General features: G+C 46.6%; 1 protein-coding gene across 1 annotated transcript; it reads left to right on the top strand.

Moving 5' to 3' along the window:
* Position 1: 1 nt before the first annotated feature.
* LOC124613843 (cytochrome P450 307a1) lies at positions 2–18,689 on the top strand. The gene is made up of 6 exons (XM_047142566.1): positions 2–20; positions 3,759–3,807; positions 4,920–5,176; positions 12,599–12,867; positions 15,125–15,407; positions 16,774–18,689. The coding sequence occupies exons 1-6, from the start codon at positions 2–4 to the stop codon at positions 17,355–17,357; spliced, it is 1,461 nt and encodes a 486-aa protein (XP_046998522.1). The 3' UTR covers positions 17,358–18,689.
* The last annotated feature ends 6,547 nt before the right edge of the window (positions 18,690–25,236 follow it).

Here is a 25,236-nt window from a genome sequence, read left to right as displayed (position 1 = left end):
GATGGAGGACCTGCGCTTATGTAATAGATAGGCTAAATGCAACTGCGATAAGTATATTCAGAAAATACATAAACACTCGCTTAACCCTGCTCGCCGCAAGCAGCCGGAAGAAATCGCATCTTTAAGTAGCAGAAAAAAATCCTCTCTCTTTCATGTGATTCGTGGATGGAGATTCTCCTGACTAAATTAATACTCGATAGGGAGCACAACCTAGTACACCGCCGTATAAAACGAACTAAAAATACTGCCGTTGTAAATCAAATATGGAGACTGCGCCGTATTCATATTTCAGTAATCTCCTAGCGAACCCGCAATGTATGAATCCTTTGTAATCGGATTTTCCACGTGACACATTCGGTACGACGTGAGACGGAGGCGACTTTGCTTCAGCTAGGCAGAAACATTTTGCAGTTAGACTGCAACAGATGTTACGAGACTTTGATTAAAGCGAAAAAGCCTTAGAACAAACGATCTGTGGCCTTTGTCAGGTACTGGTGCCCTGTAAATACTACTGTGTCGACAAGATTCATAAAACTTGTTACGTGAACAGTATATTGGTAAGAAACAATCTGACAACCAAGTAAGTTGCAAATTAATGAATTGGGCAACAAGACTATCATTTACACTACTGTATCTGTCTCAGGTTCGCAATCTCGCTTTTTTTATTTTTCGGAATGACGAAATGTTCACCATGGACTGTAATTTGTTATATTCTCCAAACGTGGAGTTTCAACTTTGAAGTTATTTTCAAGTGGTTAATGTACAGAGAACACATCAGTTATTTTACTAATGGTTGACAACTTATAACTTAACGGCACGAAAATGACTTAATTGTCGGAACTGCAACTATGGAGATTATTATAATACTGCAGTTATGGTGAAAATATCGGCATTTAAGAAAGACTTGACTGTGTAAATAAAAATTCTGGCTTTACCGATTAAGAGCAACGATCAAATTCAATGGTGAGCTTACGAAATTTTTCCAAAAAATGTGAGATGACAGCGTAACACGAACAGCAGTAGTATATTCATGGCGCAGGGGACAGTAAACGAAAATAATGCAAACTTCTGAGTCTGCATGTCGGCTGAAGAACGACGAAGCCTAATGATTCTGTCTGAGATATCCCACTCTCATCACATCTGTTTCGCCAGTAGGAAGCGGTAGTCCTCGCAAGGCGTTAGACGCTGCCGCAGACTTTTTAAACCTTAATTAATCAATTAATGTGGCTAACACGATACCTGCTCAGTGGTCACAAGGCGTACATGTACGTAGAAATTGTTGCTGACAGTTACTGATCTGATCACATGAAGGAACGGCAGAAATAATTCCAGAGAAATATGCACCATTTATGGCAAACAGTCTTGGAAATTTTCCAAGACCAGAAAGTTCCAAAGGAATTAAAAATTAAGATATAAATGTAAAACTTTGAATGTTAAATTGACAGATGCTAACAGATGCGTTACAGTCACTACTATACAACTGGTGAAATCCACGTGTCGTGCTGAAAATCATAAATCTGAAAGAAGTGCAAGTCTGCGGTAGCAAACCGGGAATACTTCGTACCAGCGAAACCACTATTTCGATTCACTTGTTACATTAACATGAAAGCGTAAAGCAGATAAGTATAAGTATTTAGAAGAATACACGCCTCTTAAACTAGCATTTAGGGAAACTGTCAAATAGAAATACGTGCAGGCACATCCTGCGGATTAGAACCTGTAAGCCGAGGAATGATTAGAGGAAGTTCGTTTGATCGAAATCGGAAAGTACAGATAGAGTAGTACATAATATGGAACCACACCCGCTTGTGTGTTAGTACCGAAATTGCCTTTCAGTCTCGGTAGTGACGAGGAAACTGTACGAACGGTGATAAGGATCCGCGGAAGTGGATCTTACATAGGCAGTCTAAGTGAACGAAAGGCATCGTGGCACTATTGTGTGTGTGAAACCTAGCTGCACTGTAGCGGGATGAAACTATTTTGAGAGTTTCACGGCGCGTAATCTCAAGTAGGGGAAACTGGTGGAGGACCATCGTCAAATAGGCACATATTTCAAAGCAAGAGAATACGAAACCCGTATCTCGACCAGACTAGGACTGAAATTAGAAGGTCCACCGGTGATGTAAAAACGTAATTCTGCAACACCAGTAGTGTCGTATGCGGACTATACAGATCCAGCTGGCAAGTCACCAGTATGCATTTATTGTTGTCCAGGCAGAGTGAGGTAGTCTCGCAGAAAGGTGGAGATAATGCGAAAATACGGGTAAGCTGACGGACGCAATGGAAGATATTATGAAAGAGGCAAACGACGTTGAATATAGAATGAAATTTTCACTCTACAGCGGAGTGTGCGCTGATATGAAACTTCCTGGCAGATTAAAACTGTGTGCCCGACCGAGACTCGAACTCGGGACCTTCGCATTTCGCGGGCAAGTGCTCTACAGACTGCGCTACCCAAGCACGACTCACGCCCCGTCCTCACAGCTTTACTTCTGCCAGTACATCGTCTCCTACCTTCCAAACTTTACAGAAGCTCTCCTGCGAACCTTGCAGAACTAGCGCTCCTGAAAGAAAGGATATTGCGGAGATATGGCTTAGCCACAGCCTGGGGGATGTTTCCAGAATGAAATTTTCACTCTACAGCGGTGTGTGCGCTAATATGAAACTTCCCGGCAGATTAAAACTGTGTGCCGGACCGAGACTCGAACTCGGGACCTTTGCCTTCCGCGAGCATATCGACGTTGAATATTATTACGGAAACAAGTATCGGGAAACAAAGTAACAGGGGAAATCACCGATGGCGTATTGAGAGTACACTTATGAGACGAGCACACGATTGAACATCACTGCTGGTGTGTCTCTAGCGTTGTTTCTATTCTTTTACGTTCGTAGTGAGGAGCAAACCATTACGAATACACAGTGGTACGGTCCAACGCAACACGTGGCACCGAGCCATTGTTGCCAAGGTACAACTGAGGTGTCTCGATGCAAAGTGCTGATGCTCGTGCGAACACACGTTTCGTAAGTGGAGACAGTATCCAACCCTGAAGTCTTTCGCGTTACGATCTCGTATCGACACGCTGGTAAACGAATTGTTTAATAAAGTAGCCGGGAAATCGGTCACTAAGAGAGAGGGACTGATATTCATTTCGGATCACTGCCGGTGTAGTACTGGAGTTGCCAGATACGCCGAAGACAGGAGATTGCGGTGATGCACGCACAGAAGAAGTCATCGCACCGCTTCCGATCGCAGCTGTCCCGTTAGTGTCGTTCCGTATGGAGGGTAAGCAGCACGTGAGTGCGTAAGGGCAACCGAAGGGGAAGTCGGTCGCAAAGTGTGAGGGGGTGGTGGTGGAAACGGCGGCAGCGCTGAGAGCCGGCGAGGCGGTACTCACCGGAGCGGCAGCGGCGTGGCGGCGAGCCGGGCGGCCGGTGGCTAGTAGCGCGCGGAGCGGCCGCCGCCGGCGTCGCAGCGCTGGGGGCGGCGCCGGCCGGGGGTGGGGGGCGAGCGCGGCGCGCCATTGGCCGGCGCCCGCCTCCGGCCGCCCATATAGCGCCGGCCGCGCGCCACGCACCGCCAGAGCCCTCCGACCGGCGACTCGCGAGCTCTCTCCGCTCAGCCTCAGCCTCAGCCATGGTCCTCGCCGCGCTGCCCGCCGTCACGCTCGGGGTGGCCACCGCCGCCGCCGCCGCCGCTGCCCTCGCCGTGCTGGCGCTCGTGCTCGCCGTCGTGCAGCGCCGCCGCCCCGCCGCCCCAGCCGCCCCCGGCGACCCCCGCGACCACGAACGGCCGGCCGCAGCCCCCAGGTGAGACGCGCACCTGCCCGCTTTCTGCCTCGCGCTCTGTCGCCGCTCGTACCTGCCGCTGTGACCGCAAAAGCGTATACCACTTTTGGTACAGAAGCTTCTCGCTATTCTACCAACAAAAGAGTCAATCTTTACGTGTCAGTCAAGTTGCTCGCATAACAGGAAGCCCTGGTGACGAACATTTGACCTCTAAATGTGCTTTGCCGTAGCAAAATTCTTATAAAAGTAACAGATGGATTTTGTTATTAAGTTTCCGATACAAAATTTCAAGCTTAGAACTAAATTTAAGGGTTTTTGTCGGAGAACACGCTTTGTACCTTCAGTTGTCTAGCCTGATCATTGCATTTCCAATAACGTTTTCAATAGTTGTATACATTAATCTTCACTTCGCAGTTATTGAATGTATGCACAGTTTGTAATACCTGGCTAGACAATTTTAATCTTCCTATAATGAATTTTCACTGTGTTGTGGAGTGTGTGACGATTTGATATTGGGCAGGTAGAGCAGAAATACGACTGATAGAGGGGGCAAGGTGGCGGACGTGCGACGGCGGTGGCTCGCTCGAGTTGGTACAGCATTTGCCCACGACAGGCGAACTTTGTGGGTTCGATATTCAGTCCGATACATCTTTTTAATCTGCTTGGAAGTTTCGAATTCAGTTAAGCCGTGCCGGATCCTTACGTGAATAGCAGGGAAAGAAAATTAATATTTAATAAGAAACTAATATTGAAAAAATTAAAATAAATTAATATTTGAACCTAAGGAGTTGTACTAATTTGCAACAGCATGAATAAGTTCAGTGTCAGTTACTAGTATTACGGCAACCCACTATTTGTCTGTGGCCGTGACAAGCATTGTTTCGGTATATAATAATAATTCAGTTACTCCACTATAGCGCGTTTTTTTGCAACGCCTGACGCGTTTCTGAATATAACACTTCCAGCGGCTGCGATTCGTGATTTTTTTTTTTTTTTTTTTCTTGAAGTGATGGTGAGAACGTCGCCGCATAGGCTGCTCTAAATAATTCTGTGACCCTCGAAGATGCTCAAAAGGTCAGACATTGAGGCGCTGTGCCGTACAAACCATCAAAGGAGCACTGGGTTGCCGACAGGCCGGCGGGCCCGCGGCCGCTGCCCGTGCTGGGCTCGCTGCACCTGCTGGGGCAGCACGCGACGCCCTTCGAGGCGTTCACGGCGCTGGCCAGGCAGTACGGCGACATCTACCAGCTGACGCTGGGCGCCACGCCGTGCGTCGTCGTCAACAGCTACCCCCTCATCAAGGAGGTCCTCATCACCAAGGGCGCGCACTTCGGCGGCCGCCCCGACTTCATCCGCTTCCACAAGCTCTTCGGCGGCGACCGCAACAACTGTAAGTATTCCTTGCCGCTGTCCTATATCTTCTCGTTCGGACATTACTGCGCGCTGCGCTTATTCCCTCGAAACCTTGCTACTCCCTGCTCAATAATCAGACATTTTGCACTTTGCCTCTTTCCAAACAGGCTCTCGCCTTATCGATTATCTGATAACGTCTTGTAGTGTACCCTCTTCAACGGAAAGAAAAATTGCTTTGCGAAGAGATATTTCGCTTCGTTACAGCGCCCCTTTCCCAGTCAGATCGTGGCAGGATGCCGCAGCTGCTATGCTTACAAACACTCTTTACTCCACAATTTGCGTGAATGATAATGTAGCTAAATAAACTTTTTAGCTATCGTTATACATAGACTAGATAAATATTGAAATTTTTTGCATTATGTTTATTTGCAAGTTGCTAATAATTATTGTCTCCGCAATTCTAGACTTTATGATAACCTTACAGACGACAGTTTTGCAGTTTTTAACTCACTAATTAGACCTGTCTCGTCATATTTGTTTATAAGACACTCTTACCAAGAAATTTGCTAGCTATTTCTGACGCAAACTAGTCGTGTGATTACAAAGTCACGTTTATTGTAGTGAAAGTCATTTTGTGTCCACGAGATCACGAATCTATTAATATGCACGGAAATCAACTCTAGAAATTGTCGCTAGTGAAGAGTGTTTGTGCTGGACCTTGTCCCAGAACACTTGTCTTTGTAACCTCGGAGCTTGTTGGAGCTGTGAATAACAATCTACCTAAAACATCCTTCTCTGGGACAGAACTGAAAAAATTCTGTGGTACGCGCGGTAATTGGAAAAAGTTCGTCACGGGCGAGTCTATTTTTCACCACTGACAGTGTTACGAAGGATTCAGCTCTGTATATCGTGCATGTAAGAAGCGAGAAGGGCAGTGCTGCGCCCCGACGACGTCGAGTCGATTAGGGACGAAATAGAAGTCCGTCCGGACGAGCGAGCAGAAGGAAGGAAGTAGGTTGCGATTCTGTCACTGGGCGTTGGCTGCAGAATCGTACGCTGACTCGGCCGAGCTGCGGTCAAGCCAACGGTGCATTTAAAAGGCGGCGTCACAACTTTCTCGGCCGAGGAGTTTGGGCGGGCGCGCCGCTGACGTAACGGCGCCTCATCGCCCTTGACCGTCATCTCCTCAGGCGGGGCCGCGAGCTTCCGGCACGGAGCGCGCCAGCCACACCGACGGCCGGGTCTCCACAGCAAGTGGGACCGAGTTGTCAGTGCTGTCTCAACCTGCACACCCAGTGCTTTCTGTCGCGTCGCGACAAGAATCGTTTTCGCACCAGGGTTCTTGCCTCGATATTCTTCTTAGTCAATAGCTCTTTCACAACCTCTACAGTTTTATTCACATTCCTGTCTCCGCTTAATAGGTCTAGATATTTGCATTATTTTACTAGAATTAAGTTCTTTCTTTGTGTAAAAACAAGCGTTTTGTCAGTAGTTGTAAAAGAAAACATAAAAGTGGATGATGGATAGATAACTGGAAACGGCTTTGAATTAAACCTACTGTTAAACTCCGAAACATTATTAACACTCTTTCATTTAATCACTTGTCACTCAGGAAAAATGAATCAATAACATTGGAACATACTTGCTAGAGCAAGGCATGAGATTCAGTCCGATTTCGTTCTTTGTTCGGGAAAACTGTCGCAAAGTTTAATTAATTCTATTGAAATGAAATGTCGTGTGACGAGGGCCTCCCGTCGGGTAGACCGTTTGCCTGGTGCAAGTCTTTCGATTTGACGCCACTTCGGCGACTTGCGCGTCGATGGGGATCAAATGATGATGATTAGGACAACACAACACCCACTCCCTGAGCGGAGAAAATCTCCGACCCAGCCTGGAATAGAAACCGGGCCCTTTGGATTGACAGTCTGTCGCGCTGACCACTCAGCTACAGGGGGCGGACATTAATTCTATTAAAAATTACGTTTGTTATTTTCTCTTTAAATGAGATAGTTTTGTGTAGAATCATTACCACACACGACACGCAGTTTCGCTACACCGCGAATTTAATTTCTTTTCATTGTGTGGTTTAGAGTTTTTAACTGGACAAAATAGGAATGTTCTTGTAATTCGAATGACGGACAGCTGGGCAGGGAGTAATGAATAAGTAGAAACGTATATCACCGTAAATGAAGAAAGTTTCACAAGCGAAGATCGCTAAAAAAAAGCATTTTATTGGATGACCGGTTTAGGCAGAACTAGGCTGTCATCATCGGTTCTTATGCTTTAAAATCTTACAACATATCGTCCAACAGTGTTTCAAGGCGTTTCACATTCCATTCGCACTGCCCACTCTGATGACATGCCGTCTTGTATTCATCTTCATGCGACCTTTGCTTGTGAAATTTTCTTTAGTTACCACGCACTGCTGATCGCCCCCACACTGACAGTGTCACCAATACATAAACATAAAGTAAATGGTTGAGGCTCTGTCCTGACATATAACCAACTTTGCGCATTCTTGCAACGTAAAAGCATCACGTTACAGCTCTACACATTCAGCACGTTCAGTCGGCAAAGAGCAAATATCCGAATCGTCGAAATTCAAAAGACGAAACCGATATTACCGAAACAGTTTCCCCGCAAACTGAGTTGAGTCAGAACTGAGTGGTAACAAGTTTATCACTTGCGACTGCAATAATACATAACACGAAATACTTAAATAGACGAGATTGATGGATGTTAAATACTAGGGTGGGAAGAGTATCGATAGAAATGACCTGTTTCAGCGCTGGACTAAAAAATATGACGTTACGAAGTTTTGCTGTGAAGAGTCTCGAACGCTAGATGTAAAACCTTTTATTCTGTTTCCTCAGAAAAACGCTCAAAAATGATACGGCGTCCTGAACTCTCAGATTCAGTGTGATACCGATGTATCTCAGGGGTTCCAAATTGGCGTCCTCGACAACTCGCGTCTCTGCTTGCGAAGGCGATCCTTATTCAGCAGTTCTCGATACGCAGAGGAAGTCACTGAAAATCTGTCCAATTTTGAAAGACTGGCGTGCAGCAACCGCCGTTTACAGCTCCCCAATTTCAAGCTTGGAGGAACGTTTATTGAGAGGCGCCGGAAAGTTAGTAATTGCACGACACAGTTCCTCGCAGTTACATTATTGCCTGCTTTGAGAAACAATATTTAGTGAATATAAACAGAGAAAAACTGAATTCTAAGAGTAAAGTGCTTCTAAGTTCGAGAGGCTAGGAAAGCAAAACTTTTCATTCGATTGACGTAAAATGTGAAAGTAAGCACTGCTGAGCCAATTGGCAATGAGACTTGTATCCTGGTATATTAATACAGGGTGTTATTGGTATCTTTCTGTATTAGAAAAGTAACGCTTACGAATCGGGAAAATAGGTAGCTCGAATTTTGTCCTCGGAGCGTGGGAACAACGCGTGTTGGAGGGGCTGAGGTAGGCCCCAACTGGCGATCGAGTTCCGCCCCGTGGAAGGAGTTGTTCCGTTGCGTCAGTCGAATTGTGCTCCTACGCATTGAAGCTTTTCACGTTTTTAGGGTTCCCTCAGAAGAGGTAACAGCAGGGGGTTGTCAGACGAGACGGGTGTTTTGGTGAGTGGGTGCCCGCCGTCCCAGCTGCTCCCGACGTTCCCTTTCAGCCGGAGGCCACTTTCTCCGGCCAGCGCCGGCGGCCGGCGTGCAGCCTCCCTCGGCAGGTCGGCAGACGCGCTCCGAACCAAATCACAGCCGAGGTTCCTCGAGCTGCTCTGATGGCAGCTGCCGGCTTCAAGGTCGCAGCGCGGCTTTGTGGGCCTTGGGCCGCTACCTGCCGGGGGAGGCTGGCGCGACCTTGGGCTGGGGGTCAGCGGGGCAGGCGGGCTCCCCAGCACGAAGTGGCGGAATGTCTACACGCCTCAGGGCTCATTCTTCCAAGGACATTCCTTCTGTTGTTACCTAGTTTTTCCACACTCTCTTGCATTGTCACTTCACCTCCTCCTAGTTACTGCATTGTGCATTTCCTCGTAACCCCGATTCACCACTGATACCTAGCTATTTCTGCTAACTGTCCTATACTGACTTTCTGCTTCGACTATTCTGCTCAATACCTCTTCATTTCATGCTTTACCTCGAGTGCACCTAATTTTCAACTTAGTTTGGTATTTCTTCATTTCTTCCCTGCACGTTTCCTGGGCGTCTGCATTTCACTTCAACATAGTGTTACAAAGCTGTCTCGTAATATCAACTATGTTATTTAACTTCAGTACGTTTCTATTCCTACAGAACTTTTTTTTCTGGGCGTCTTGTCGTCTAAGTTACCTGTGTAACACTAGAAATTTTGTTTCGATTAGATAGCAATATCTCTCTATTGATTCTGTTGTATCTTCCCAAATTGTGAGATTTAACGTGTTTTTGTTCTCATTCCGTTACTCTTCAGACATTTTAATGTTTTCTTTACCCTGAAAGCGATTTTCGTTATCAGTAACACGCGCAGTAGTGACAATTTAATATTGGTACGTTCACTTACAACTCGAGGCTACATCTGTTTTGCATATTTATCCGCTTCGTTCATCATCTTTTACTTCTTTACAAGTCAAGCAATTCAGACGGTGATTCCTATTGTCGTTTTGCCTCTTACTAATGAGCACCTGTCGTCGTTAAAGTGGTGCTGCTATAATTTCCAATCGCTCTGAGCAGATGATATAGTTACGCTCGTCTATTTCGGCCGTGTGCCTTCGTGGCTAAGCAGCGAGCATCGGTAACTTCCACGTCGACGTCCTGGGTTTCCCTTACCAGTGGTACCGAGGGATTCTAGCTAGAGGGAAGAATGAAACAGGGTACAATCAAGGAGCTCAACTTCCGCGAGACGAAGTGTCTCCAGACTGACGTTCCCTGCCGTCGGTGGTCACAGAGCGATGTCTCGGAGAGTTTCATGTAGCACGCTCGTGGCTGGCAGCAGCAGCGCAGGCAGCACTTGGCCGGCAGGACTGACTCGGCGCTTTTTCGGCGGCATTCCTGTGAAGCGGACTGAGACGGTGCGCGGCAGAGCGTCAGAGCGGCCGGCACCGTTCGGAGGCGGCGGGCGGCCGCTTCCGGCCGCGTGGGAACAGCGCGACCCGGCCGGGCAGGCGCAGACGTGGCGGGGGCGAAACTCGAAACCGCCCGGCAAACAGCGCCGCCGTGGCAGTCGCAAAAACGCCGCGCATCTGCCGTCTTCTGCCCGAGCCGAAATCAGCGCTTCCTCACTTTGTATTATTATTCGACAGTAGTTCTGACTGCCGTCCAATGCACACAAAGAACAGTCTTCGGGGAAAGTAGTCGACTGGCTTCTAGGGGTTCGACGTCCCGTTGACGTAGAGCCTATTAGAGCAGAAGGCGTAGCGCGTTGGGGCATATGTCTGAAACCCACAACGTCTGAACACTTGCCGAGACCAATGCTAGCCGGCCGAAGTGGCCGTGCGGTTAAAGGCGCTGCAGTCTGGAACCGCAAGACCGCTACGGTCGCAGGTTCGAATCCTGCCTCGGGCATGGATGTTTGTGATGTCCTTAGGTTAGTTAGGTTTAACTAGTTCAAAGTTCTAGGGGACTAATGACCTCAGCAGTTGAGTCCCATAGTGCTCAGAGCCATTTGAACCAACCAGACCAATGCTCCATCTCACTCGATTACTGATTTTTAATGGTAGCAGGGACAACGTACTCAATTCATCGATGTTAGATGAAACCCAGAAGGTAATACGAAGAGAGAAAGAAGTTGTCATAAAAAGGCGAAAGACCGTTGGGAAGGAACTACGTCTTCCAGCAACACGCATAATTCGAGACGCGTCATTAGCTAGCAGTCTGACGCTAGCAAAGACCTTAGACGTTTGCCAGAATGCATTAAGTTTTTTGACGGAGTGCTGGGAAAGCTGCCAGTAGCGGTGACGGGAGGCCGCGACGCAGCGCGGGCTACGTTTGTTTCGCGGGTTGCCTGCTCGGCGACGGGCAGGCGCTTCGTTCGACAGCGCCGGCTGCGCTACCGAAGCAATCCAGCACAGTAATCGGCAGAATGTTGTGACTTGCTACTTAATCCATCAACAGTAAGCAGCCCGACCTTTCGTTTAAATCAGAAACTTAGGAGTGGAAGACAAAATGGTTTTTGTAATTATTTGGTATTAGTGCGTCAGGACGGTTGGCAGTGACTGAAAACGGCTCTCCAAGCAAGTACTCCAGAAGGTTGAAACCGAAAGATATACATGCCGTTTTGCATTGAAGTAAGAATTCTGAAGCGGAATACGGCACTACGTACATAACGGAAGTGCGGTCAGTGAACGCAGCGAGAATATCGAGAGCAGACCACATGGCTGAGAGAAGCGCACTGTGCGGCAAACTCGGTAGGTAGAAAACTAATTGGGGTCCGATCAGAGCGTCGATCACGTATACTGGCGAACGAGAGCGCCTTTTAGCTTTTTTCCGTCAGCATAAATGCACCTATACTAAGATCGCATATGTTCTTTCGGACATGTCCGAAAGAACAGATACCATCGGTGACCATGCAGTTCGTTAGAATCAAATTACAATGAAATCAACACGCTTAGCTGCTTACAGGCGTTGATATACGTCAACGGGGACAGATGAAAATGTGTGCCCCGACCGGGACTCGAAGCCGGGATCTCCTGCTTACATGGCAGACGCTCTATCCATCTGCGCGACTGCGGACACAGAGGATTTCGCGACTGCAGGGATTTATCTCTGGCACGCCTCCCGCGAAACCCACATTCTCAACGTACTCTCCCGCACTACATTCGTAGTGCCCCCGCCCATTATACTCATTACTCGCGGCGCGTTGCAGATTCCCGTAAGAGTTCGGGCACTGTTTGTTCATTCGCACAGAAGAAGAAGATGGTGAAGTGACCGGTGAGCCTTAACTATATATATACTAAGATGGTATCTGTTCTTTCGGACAATACGTTGAGAACGTGGGTTTCGCGGGAGGTTTGCCAGAGATAAATCCCTGCAGTCGCGCAATCCTCTGTGTTCTCAGTGGCTCAGATGGATAGAGCGTCTGCCATGTGAGGAGGAGAACCCGGGTTCGAGTCCACACATTTTCATCTGTCCCCGTTGACGTATGTCAACGCCTGGGTGTTCATTTCATTGTAATTTCATAAATGCACCTGTCAGCTTCAGACTAATAACACACCCACAGCCTAGGGGTACCAAATTTATTGCTAGACAACCGTGGTCTAAAAGTAACTGACGATACGAGAAAAGGAATGTTACTCGACCATAAAAAATATAGAAGGTGCTAGACGCAGATGTTATTGGAAGAGTCCGTCATACCCAGATTCTGAAAATGAGAATCATATCAGGATTAGGGGACACTTAACGTGATGGAAGTTGACTCCGGTGGAGGATGTGAGGTGAGGTGAATATGCGCGGGCAGCTGGTGCTTAGAGCGCGGTGTGTGGCGTGTTGCAGCGCTGGCGCTGTGCGACTGGTCGGAGCTGCAGAAGACGCGGCGCAGCATCGCGCGCATCTACTGCTCGCCGCGCGCCGCCTCGGCCCACTACGACCGGCTGGAGCAGGCGTGCGCGCGCGAGGCGGCGGCCCTGCTGGGGCGCCTGGGGGCGGCGCTGCGGCCGCAGCCCGTCCACGTGAAGCCGCTCCTGCAGGCCGCCTGCGCCAACATCTTCACCAGCTACATGTGCTCCGCCTCCTTCGACTACGACGACCCCGGCTTCAAGAAGGTGAGCCGCACACCTCTGCGACGTCACCCAGTCCTTCCACCCAAACGCCAACTCGTTACCGCCTCCGACTCGAGGAAACTGCACTAGTAATTCAACTGCCTGGTTCTGTACGATGCATAATGACCCTTACAGACTTTGGGGACACGTTCCTTACACACAAAAAAAAGTATAGTAAAAATGGGCTTTAAAATGTATACCTTAAGAGGTATGGGCACTGGTTCATCTTCGATACTGTGAGACACATCTCTTCTACTGCAGGCTCTTTGCTTTCCATATATCGGGAGACGTTATCAATCACCAAAACGAGAAAAAAAAGTCTGGTAAATACTGGTTCTAAAGTGCATGCTTCAACAACTACGAGCACTTGCTCATATTCACTATTATGAAACACATCTCTTCTACAGAACAACAACAAGTAACTCTTAAGGTATGCGTTTAAGAGCTCATGTTTACTGGACAGTTTTTTCTTGTTTTGGTCCATACTATATCCTCCACGAATACGGAAAGCAAAGAACTTGCAGTAGACGAGAGCTATGTCTCCGCAATATCCTTTCTTTCAGGAGTGCTAGTCTCGCATGGTTCGCAGGAGAACTTCTGCGAAGTTTGGAAGGTAGGAGACGAGGTACTGGCGGAAGTAAAGCTGTGAGGACGCGGCGTGAGTCGTGCTTGGGTAGCTCAGTTGGTAGAGCACTTGCCCGCGAAAGGCAAAGGTCTCGAGTTCGAGTCTCGGTCCGGCACACAGTTTTAATCTGCCAGGAAGTTTCATATCAGCGCACACTCCGCTGCAGAGTGAAAATCTCATTCTGGAGACGAGAGCTCTTTCACGCACTTATAGCCATTAAGGTGTGCATTTTAGAGCCTACCTTTACCAGACATTTTTTGTTTTGTTGTGGACGACTCGTCCTAAAATTCTGCAAAGGGAGTTTATTTAGACCGTGCCTACGTCTTCACAGACACGCAACAACAAGCGGCCTTAGGTTTCGAGCTCCTGTAGTCCGCAGCTCGTGGTCGTGCGGTAGCGTTCTCGCTTCCCGCGCCCGGGTTCGACTCCCATCGGGGTCAGGGATTTTCTCTGCCTCGTGATGACTGGGTGTTGTGTGATATCCTTAGATTAGTTAGGTTTAAGTAGTTCTAAGTTCTAGGGGCCTGATGACCATAGATATTAAGTCCCATAGTGTTCAGAGCCATTTGAACCTTTTTTGAGGTCCTGTATTTTACTCTGCGGCTTGCGTCAAGTATAACTCGTACATGAGGACGTCCGAAAAATAATTCAGTACGACGTCTCATAACAGCAGCTGCGGTTTAGTTCTGGGCCTCATCAACTGTTTTTGCAAATAGTGCACCGAACAGTAGCGAAAAAAATACACATTCTGTAACCCGAGCAATGCCAACGCATTTTGCATAATGCGAATTACCAAGGGGAGAGGGAAAGGGTGGGGTATCTTGAGGCCACGCTAAAAAAAAGTTAAGAGAAAAAAATTTCAATAATTGTTGTTAACTTTTATTAACACCATGCTTTTTAAAGAAGTACTGGTGCGTAATTAGGGTCCAGAACCTAAAAATGTCTTTTACTACAGTCTTAACAATATGAATGCATTTTCAGTATCGTGTATCACCAAGCTGGTGGTGTTACATGACCACCACAAAAAATGAAGGCAATTTCGTTGACTTTTACTAACAACATACTTTTAAAAGAGGTTTTGATGTGTAAATGTATGTCATTGATTGTGGAAAGAGACATCTACTACTTAGACTTACATTTTTGGGTAGAGTGTAGCTGAAAATTTTAAAATGCTTACAAAATCTTGTGGAAGAATACATTAAAATATAAAGTAGCCGACTATATTACAATTTTTTCAAAAGGCTTGTGTAAATTATCACCCCCTCTCCTCTCCCCCGTTGGCCTTGTGGGGGTAAAGTTTGGGGAGGTACGATGTTATCTAAGTAGCATCACACCATTCCCTCTGCTGCAAACATGTCAGTTTACGATCTTTCCTGTAGCTTATCTTGTCGTGTCGCTGGAAGATTACAAGCCGAGTATTAAATAAAAGCAGCGATACTTTCTTCATCATTGGAGACAATGTACGGAACACATAATTTTCAATTTTTAATGTACTACATTCAGTGGACCATTTATGGTGAGGGCGTACAAATTTCTTCTACCAGACTCCGCGTGTTATTCGGAGCTTATTGTCGGTGTCCCGTGTTGACTGACCTCCTGCCAGTAGAGTCCGCTAACGCTGTGAAACCCCGGCAGATGGTGCGCACCTTCGACGAGATCTTCTGGGAGATCAACCAGGGCTACGCGGTGGACTTCATGCCGTGGCTGGAGCCCGTGTACCGCGGCCACATGCGCCGCATCTCCGACTGGGCGGCCGAGATCCGCCAGTTCATCCTGTCGCGCATCATCGAGTCGCACCGGCGCTCGCTGGACCGCGCGCAGGGGCCGCGTGACTTCACCGACGCGCTGCTGCTCTACCTGGAGGAGGACCCGCTCCTCAACTGGGAGCACATCATCTTCGAGCTCGAGGACTTTCTCGGTGAGTCTCACCAGAGCACGCTTGCGAACAGGGCAAAAGTCAGGCTCCGGCATATTTCCTCTGCTGGTCTCGAAATTGATACCCGTCTTACTATCGGGACCTCGCTGGCCGACGACGATACCACACATATGCGGCGAGTCAAGTTTTCATCGGGAGGAGCGGCTCGTAAGTTTTTCCGTCGGTGCGAGTATTAGCCGCGAAAGCCACCGTCTAGGATTCGACTCACAGCGCAACAGAATGTTTTAGTCTGTTGGGAAATTTCAAAGTAGCTCACACTCCGCTGCCGAGTGAATAATTCTCAGAGTTTAATACTCGACAATGGGTTCTGTCGTAGATAGCTCTGCAAGCGACAGTAAGACAGTACGCCAATGTCGTCGATCGCATCTGAATCACACGATGCTACACATCACAACAGAACACTGACATTTTCTGAAGCCCTACATTTAGGCAACTGAACGTACGCTCGCGTTATTCCAGCCAACAGTGCCACAGAGCTTTTCAATTCACTTGGGGATGTACCCGAAATGTTACACTGACAGCCCTGGTGGCGTGCCGAATTAGAAAGTGAAATATTTTGTTTCAGAAGTAGCTGGCTCGGTTAATTACTATAACGTGAATTTTAAATATTGAAGTGGGTCAATGTGGCTCCAACTGTTGATTCGAACATCGTGGTTTTAAAAAATAAAACATTAAGCAGGTTCTATATAATTACCGCAATTATTATCTCAATGAGATAGCGGTAATGGCGGCTAAAAGATTACGTCCAGGCCGGCTAATTATAGTCGTGAAGCAAACTCATCGATATCTGCGGAGTATGAGATGTCAGAATAGAAATATATTACTGGTGACAGGGAAGTAAATAAGGACTATACAATGTGTCAATTTAGTGGTCTTATTATTATTCTCCGAAACGGTAACTTCCCAACCACACACATGCGTATAGCCAGAGGCTAGCAAGAAAAGAAATAACGCTCGAAGTGGCAAGATAACGATACAAAAAGGAAGATATTTCCAGAGTTATCGACACACTGAACTTACTTATTACGCGAGTCTCTTTTTTATCATACAGAAAACATCGAGTGTCCTCGTGAAATTAAATCACAAAAGAAAATTTGTGTCTACAGCGTCATTCACTGTTCTTCACGCTGCTCACATTCATGAAAACGGGGTGACTGCTTTTCTATACTCAGCGGATTCGCTACAGGTCTCCGCTCAGTTTCTGAATTCGTATTAGAATCGTACGAGGCATTTTTATCGATCTAAAGCAGTGTCCCGTACGGTGTTAGAAACTTGCCACTGACTTTTGCCCTACGACTGAACTGAGGCGAGGCGGCAGAGTGACTCTGTGGCTGTCCCTGGTGCGCAGGCGGTCACTCGGCCATCGGCAACCTGCTGATGCTGGCGCTGCGGGCCATCGCGCTGCACCCCGAGGTGGGCGAGCGCATCCGGCGCGAGGCGGACGCGGCCACCGGCGGCTCGCGGCTCGTGTCGCTCTTCGACAAGCCGGCCATGCCCTTCACCGAGGCCACCATCCTGGAGACGCTGCGCACCGCCTCGTCCCCCATCGTGCCGCACGTCGCCACGCAGGACACGTCGGTGGCCGGCTACGCCGTCGACAAGGGCACCGTCGTCTTCCTCAACAACTACGAGCTCAACAGCGGCGAGACGTACTGGTCGCAGCCGGCCGCCTTCCGGCCCGAGCGCTTCCTGTCGGCCGACGGCGGCGCCGTCGTCAAGCCGGAGCACTTCATCCCGTTCAGCACGGGCAAGCGCACGTGCATCGGCCAGCGGCTGGTGCAGGGCTGCGCCTTCGTGCTGCTCGCCGCGCTCGTGCAGACGCACGACGTCGCCGCGCCGCCCTCCGGCGAGATGCAGACGTTCCCGGCGTGCGTCGCCGTGCCGCCCGACACCTTCCCGCTCGTCTTCACGCCCCGCCAGCCCGCCGACTAGGCGCCGCCGCCGCCGCCGCAGAGGCCAGCACCGCCACCGCCCCCGCCCCCACCACAGCCGCAGCCGGCGGCTCGCACGCCCCCTCCTCCCCCGCAGCGAGAGGCAGCCCCGAGACGGCGCCCCGCTCCGGAACTCACCGTCAGTCCGGACTCCGGCGGCTCTCACTGAACCGAGGCCTACTTTCCCCTTACATCGATTGTAACCATCTACAACTACCGACACTAACGTAGACACGGATAGCAATTCTATTTCTCTAGACGAGGGAATTAGGTAATTTGTAGTGCATCAAATGCTCGCTCGTAACAGATATTTGGCAAATTATTTTTCTCCTCAACCATCCTACTACGTGTACGGTAAGCGTCATTAGAGAGTGCTAGCGTCCAGAACGGGGGGTCGACTGACCGTGCAGCCCTCGTCACCTTACTACACGAGCGTCTTATACAGCGTCGCAAAAATCATCTGCGACAATTCCCTAACGTGTATAAAATTAATATCGAGGGCTGTCCTTCTGCTAACATAGTGTCCATTTGTTCTTTTACGCCTGTAGACTGACATGGAGCTTTCTAATCATCTTTCAATTGCAGAAACATAAACCATCTGGTAATACTCCAGCGCGCAGGAGGTCATATCGGCTATTAAATGCCTACGCTTATTTGCATCTTCCGTGCATTCCACATCTCTAAACTCCACGAGCGTTCTACTAGACATCGACGTGTCTCCTAAGTAACAATTATGAAAGGCGCTTAAAAATATGGAGTTCGAGTAGTATGCTGTCAGAAGTTGCGTCGAAACTTACGTGCTTGTCATTTCATATACTCATCGTTTCTAAGGTTAAGGTGTTTAAGGAAACTTCCGAGAGATTTCGCATTTCGCAACGATTTGCTACGATACCAAAGTATTTTATAGAGTAGATTTTACTGACTAAACGACTATACGTAACACCAGAGACTTTCACGTTTATTTCTGTGGGAAGGGATTCTGTCCTCTTTTCATACGTATTGTTTGTTACATTCGCCACCGATAGTAGTCTCGCTGGTTTTGAATGCAAGTCGGCATGAATGTGTATACGCGCGTGATCGTTATATGCTTGCGTTATATGTTGTACGTTCCCAGTGTTCTTTTTTTCTGGTCCTAGAGTTAGGAACAATCTAATCACTCAAGTACCTTCTTAAAAGATGTCTGAAAAGAACAGCACATATCAGTATGCGTCAGAAGGCGCTTGTTTTTTACGTTTAAGTGTACTTTTTTATACAGCGCAACAGAAATACTTATACTGTGTCCAATGTAATTGGACGCTCATACTAAACAATGTATAGATCTGCAAATAATAAAAATAGTCATTTCTGTATACAAACAAGTTTCTCATTTATTTACAAATCAGCTGTTTCCCGAACACCCTGTTCCACTTTCATCTGTATCCTGGATTTCCATCACTGCTGCTAACATCACGTTACCTAAACACATAAATACAAAGTTTGATACAATCAGTAATGTAATTTTCCTCAGTACTTATTTTACTGCCACAATAGCAATTTTAAAAAAACGCAATGTGACAAACAATATAGTGTTCTGTACTTTCCTTATAATAAAGATTGGGCTGTGGAAAACGCTATGCAGCAATGTCACTGAGCAATAACATAAACGAATCATATCCAATAGGAGCATAAATGTAGTCTGTCACCACTACTCTTCTCTATTATGAAAATTGTTTTATTATCAGAATTATGTGTCACAGTGGGGCCAACTATCGCAGCACGTTACAAAGCAATTCCAAAAGCAATCGCATAAAAGAATAAAAATATAAGCTGTCTGTAATATTACCCTTTTGATTATTACGAAAATGGTTTTAACACAAAATTTTATTGTACAATGGCAGCTACTACAGTATTTTGCGGATGAAATTGGTTTTAATATTAGAATTACTTAGCACAGTTGGACCAACAATCTCACCATTTTGTAGATCAATTTAAAAAGCAAATGCATAAATGAATTATTTCCAAAAGGAGCATAAATATGGAAACTCATCAATATTATACTTTTGATTATTACCAAGATATTTTTAGTATGAGAATTATTTTGCACAATGACAGCTATCACAGCTTTTTACAGACCACTTTCAACAGCAACATATCATTTCTAACATGCCCTACGTTTGGGCTTAGCGCACCTCATAATGTACGCTGGCTGCAAATTCATCACATATGACATTATAAACAGCTCTGAGTACGTAAGACTCGGCAGTATAAGTGTCATGCATTATGTCGCTTAATTTTAACTACCGGAATAAGAATTGTCCGACACCTCACAAGACAATCTGGTAAAGAAAAACACCGATGAACAGAAAGGTCGAATTCTAAACGAAAATGATAAGAAAGGGAAATAAAATTCAAAATGAAGCATTATGTAGTTCTGCTGATTCGCAATGAACAAGGAGGCAATGTTGTTACTTCCATTGTATCTATTCTACCTTCGATCGATTTCTTGAGCTTCCATCCCATTGACATTGTTTTCGTATCAAGTTCGAGTGCCATTTGCTTACAAATTCAGGGGTTTTGAGGCCACAAGCGACCTGTGAGGAAACTCAGGTGTTACTTCAGAAAGTAGGCTAGATTAACATACTGCAAGAGCGCTGTCTGAAACATTTGAGCTGCTAATATAAGCGATACTTTTTCTTGCGAAGTACAACCCACAGCCAACCAGTGTGTAGATATCTGCCGAGATGCATTAAAGAAATGTCGTAGACTACTCTAGCGTAATGCAGTCGTTGTTGTCGTTCATATGGACAACTGGATTCAGTAAAGAAACCTCCTAATTTCCCATATACACTCCTGGAAATTGAAATAAGAACACCGTGAATTCATTGTCCCAGGAAGGGGAAACTTTATTGACACATTCCTGGGGTCAGATACATCACATGATCACACTGACAGAACCACAGGCACATAGACACAGGCAACAGAGCATGCACAATGTCGGCACTAGTACAGTGTATATCCACCTTTCGCAGCAATGCAGGCTGCTATTCTCCCATGGAGACGATCGTAGAGATGCTGGATGTAGTCCTGTGGAACGACTTGCCATGCCATTTCCACCTGGCGCCTCAGTTGGACCAGCGTTCGTGCTGGACGTGCAGACCGCGTGAGACGACGCTTCATCCAGTCCCAAACATGCTCAATGGGGGACAGATCCGGAGATCTTGCTGGCCAGGGTAGTTGACTTACACCTTCTAGAGCACGTTGGGTGGCACGGGATACATGCGGACGTGCATTGTCCTGTTGGAACAGCAAGTTCCCTTGTCGGTCTAGGAATGGTAGAACGATGGGTTCGATGACGGTTTGGATGTACCGTGCACTATTCAGTGTCCCCTCGACGATCACCAGTGGTGTACGGCCAGTGTAGGAGATCGCTCCCCACACCACGATGCCGGGTGTTGGCCCTGTGTGCCTCGGTCGTATGCAGTCCTGATTGTGGCGCTCACCTGCACGGCGCCAAACACGCATACGACCATCATTGGCACCAAGGCAGAAGCGACTCTCATCGCTGAAGACGACACGTCTCCATTCGTCCCTCCATTCACGCCTGTCGCGACACCACTGGAGGCGGGCTGCACGATGTTGGGGCGTGAGCGGAAGACGGCCTAACGGTGTGCGGGACCGTAGCCCAGCTTCATGGAGACGGTTGCGAATGGTCCTCGCCGATACCCCAGGAGCAACAGTGTCCCTAATTTGCTGGGAAGTGGCGGTGCGGTCCCCTACGGCACTGCGTAGGATCCTACGGTCTTGGCGTGCATCCGTGCGTCGCTGCGGTCCGGTCCCAGGTCGACGGGCACGCGCACCTTCCGCCGACCACTGGCGACAACATCGATGTACTGTGGAGACCTCACGCCCCACGTGTTGAGCAATTCGGCGGTACGTCCACCCGGCCTCCCGCATGCCCACTATACGCCCTCGCTCAAAGTCCGTCAACTGCACATACGGTTCACGTCCATGCTGTCGCGGCATGCTACCAGTGTTAAAGACTGCGATGGAGCTCCGTTTGCCACGGCAAACTGGCTGACACTGACGGCGGCGGTGCACAAATGCTGCGCAGCTAGCGCCATTCGACGGCCAACACCGCGGTTCCTGGTGTGTCCGCTGTGCCGTGCGTGTGATCATTGCTTGTACAGCCCTCTCGCAGTGTCCGGAGCAAGTATGGTGGGTCTGACACACCGGTGTCAATGTGTTCTTTTTTCCATTTCCAGGAGTGTATTTGACGCCAAAGTGAGAAAATTGCCTACCGCTGTCATATGCGTTTGCGCTCTAGTTCTGAACTTTTTCGGTCTTATAAGTAAGAATGAATCTCGGATAATGTAACGAGTGAAGAGGATCCACTATTGGTATACCTCAAGCTTCACCCTTTCGCTTGCTATTAATATTAGGTGGTTCTCAAGTACTATATTGATCTCATATAACACGCTGACCAAACTGAAACAGGCCCAGTAATGGTGCAGATGCACTCTAAGCTCGATCTCTCACGGGAGTCGGTGAGAGTAATGAGCAGGGCCATTACATCGGTAGAGTGTGACGTAAGCTCAGAATCTGGGTCTGACGGGAGGCGTGCTGAGGTTGTCCGTGCGGTTTTGCGGACAACTGTGTCCGGATGGCATCTGCGTAGTTAGTAGGAGACCCGAGTTCGAATCCTGGTCCGGCACAAATTTTCAACTTGCCCCTGGCAGCTAATGTCTTTAATTCCTTTCTGTCTTGAAACGGGCCTTTGTGCCTGCTGTACAAATATTATCACTAAGATTTTTAGAATATTGTTGTTTTGACGATAGCGCAAAAATAAATTAGAAGAATTCTGTAAACGGGAGGGAAAGTGATATGATCTTGACAAGGATGAACATGCAGATGAGACAAGAGTCTGGTGGCTGTTACAGACTTCTCGACGGGACTCAACGCATGAGGTGTGTCTTAACGGCTATCCCCAGGTGACGTACTCACGTCTCCTCGTTGCGCCATTGCGAGGATATTGTCCTGGGTAATACATAGTTCACACGTTTTTGTTGCACAGCTTCAGATCAACCTGCTTTCCAGTGTCTCACCTAGTCACGTTACAGTAGGAAGATAGTCGGCGGTTTTGTTTGAAGCCGTGAGTTGGTGACGACAGTTTTCGAGGTTCTTGACACAATGGGCATTTAAGACTTAGTGCAAGACTTGAGAAAAGGTTTACGTCACGAACTGGCCTTGAACCGATGTTGACTACAAATTTTATTATAAAGCGAAGCCTTTTGAAACCGATGTTAGCATGCTTAGTTACTTGAAGATTAATGCACCTGAATTTCGAATATAAACTCCACTGTCACGCATTATGCTTCCAGAATAAATCTTTCACCCTCCAGCGCTGTTTTGAAAGACCCTGGCAGATTAGAACTGTGTGCGGGTCTGGGACTCGAACGCGGAACGTTGCCATACCTGCTGAGCCATTCAGGGATGACTTTCACAGTCTGACTCCTGCCAGCACTTGTCTTCTGCTTGTCACACTTCACAGAAGCTGTGAGAACAGATCTCAAGCCGTGTCTGAACATCTCACTTGGCAAGAGCTCTGCCCACAGCACGTAAGGGTCCGGGTTCGAGTCGCGGTCTTACTCCGACAGGAAATTAAAATGCGCATACTAGTGATATAGTGTAGTATAACGCTCTAGTAATGTGCGGATATCCTGTTTTTGTTGTGGGCACTACTGATAAAGATACGAGTAATTACCGAAGGATACTAGCCAACTCATTATTCTGTCACGAAATATGCAGAAAAACTGTTACTGAAAAGTAAAACATAAATATAATTTACGTTTAATTTACAATGCTACAGGAGACTAAAATTTGTGCGTGGTCTACAATATGCTAAATAGGTCGCTGAGAAAAAAGTCATTGACTGGATGTAAGCAGACTTTATTATTCCAATATTACGCGTTTGTGAGATTACCATTATCAGCTATCTGCAGAAAACGAGATAAGAATACAAAGCTGTATATAAAATAAAAATAAGTTACGAAATTCAAAGCATGAGACACAAAAAACGTTACAAGTCATTGGAAGACACATACTCACATACCCTGGAACATCATGTTGCACGTAGGTAAAAAAGTTACTGTAGTAGTAACGACCCTAAGCAGACTGGTAAAAAATTGATGGTTGCCATCAATACAAATTTTCAACACCAGATGACGCTGATAAAGTGAGACTAACGCTATATAATGTCAAAGTATAAACTATAAATCATTCACAAATAAAATAGAATATAACAACAAATTATAACTAGCAAAAGTAAATATTACTCTTTTACTTATTTATTTGCTGCTGCCATTTACAGATGACCTGCCATCTAGTTTCTAAGACAGTCTTATTTTCACAATATGAAATTGTACATGTGCAGAATGCGAAACTTATTTAGTTCTTCTTATAAGTAATAATGATTAATAGCATAGCAGCTTTAAATATATGTAGACCTAAAAGTAATTAAGAAATCAAAATCTTAAAATTATTTGTTTATGAATAATATATAGACATATTATAAGTTCTAAAAAATTTTCTAACATAATAAGAATCTTGCAAAAATAGGCATACAGACAAAAAGCGTAATACAGAGTAACTCGAAAAGCTCATTGCTTAAAATATTCTGAATACAACGTAGTATCAAAAAGTGCCAATTTGGCTACAAGTAGAAGATAACGACAATATCTAACGCAATAATTGCGTAAGTATTACACACGAACATTACGGGCGCCGCTGTGCTATCTGACAGTGCAATTCTGTGATGAAACGCATGTATGCAAAAGATACAAGAAAGAATGGAAAATTGGAGCTCCGTAATAATAAAAAATATTGTATGGAAGTAATATACACGTAACGCCGGCATACTGGGATATTATAATAAAATAAATATTTTTATAAAAACATTATACAAAGTAAAGAGTAATGCTGGGTAACGCAGCCTACGTAATATTATTGTCCCAGGGAGGTGACCATCTCCTGGCGAAGTTCCCGGAAAGCGCTAGCCGGCAGTCGCTCAGGTCAACGCCACCTGGCCATCCGGCCTTCCTTTGTGGAGATGCTGCCGGGCCTAGACACTACAGTCGCAGATACGACATCCTGCAGTGTAGGGCCACGAGCCGAGTCTGTTTCACGACCTGTAGGTGGAAAGAGGGAAAATACCGTTTTTGGCGAGGTCCAGCTATCCCCAATCAATTTAGTTTAGTGTACTTTTTTGTCCGTATATCATATTTTACACTGTATTAGACATGTCATATTTACAGTTTTATGTAGAATAAAACAAAATTCTTAAAAATTTGTCATTGACACATAAAAACGATTTCATTGTAATAATGTTTTAGAGATAATCAGTATTGACACACAATGATGAAATACACTAATAGCCTACATTAACTTATGCAACAGGCTTGCATAATAAAGAAAGGTCTACAAACTCATGTATTTTTGCCACTCTGCTGAAAACACTAATAGATTTAGACAAAATCAAAACAAATTTTTTGGATCACATATGTTGACCATACTGCAGAAAATCTTTAAACACCCAGTGAAAATTATTTAAATCGTATTCGCATCAGTACACTCAATACACTTAGTCTATGTTCTCTTCTGTATTTTAGGCACTACGCTTCGTTTTCCGTTTTCCTTCTTTAAGAAAATTCGTTTAAACATGAAAAAGAAAATGTTTTCCTCCATTTCCAACTTCACATTTGTCCTATGGATTTGCCTGAAAGTACTTCCTCGCCTTATACCAATATCTAGAGATAAGACGTTCCTTCAGTTTTCTTTTGAAGGTCTCTTCTTCCCTCACGCCAAGTGGCAGTGTTACATAATAAGCTTCCTGCGTTTGCAGGGTT

This window comes from Schistocerca americana, chromosome 4, assembly GCF_021461395.2.
Source record: "Schistocerca americana isolate TAMUIC-IGC-003095 chromosome 4, iqSchAmer2.1, whole genome shotgun sequence".
Taxonomy (NCBI): Eukaryota; Metazoa; Arthropoda; class Insecta; order Orthoptera; family Acrididae; genus Schistocerca; species Schistocerca americana.
Note: the sequence above shows the minus strand (reverse complement) of the source record. Positions and strands in the feature narration are given on the sequence as shown.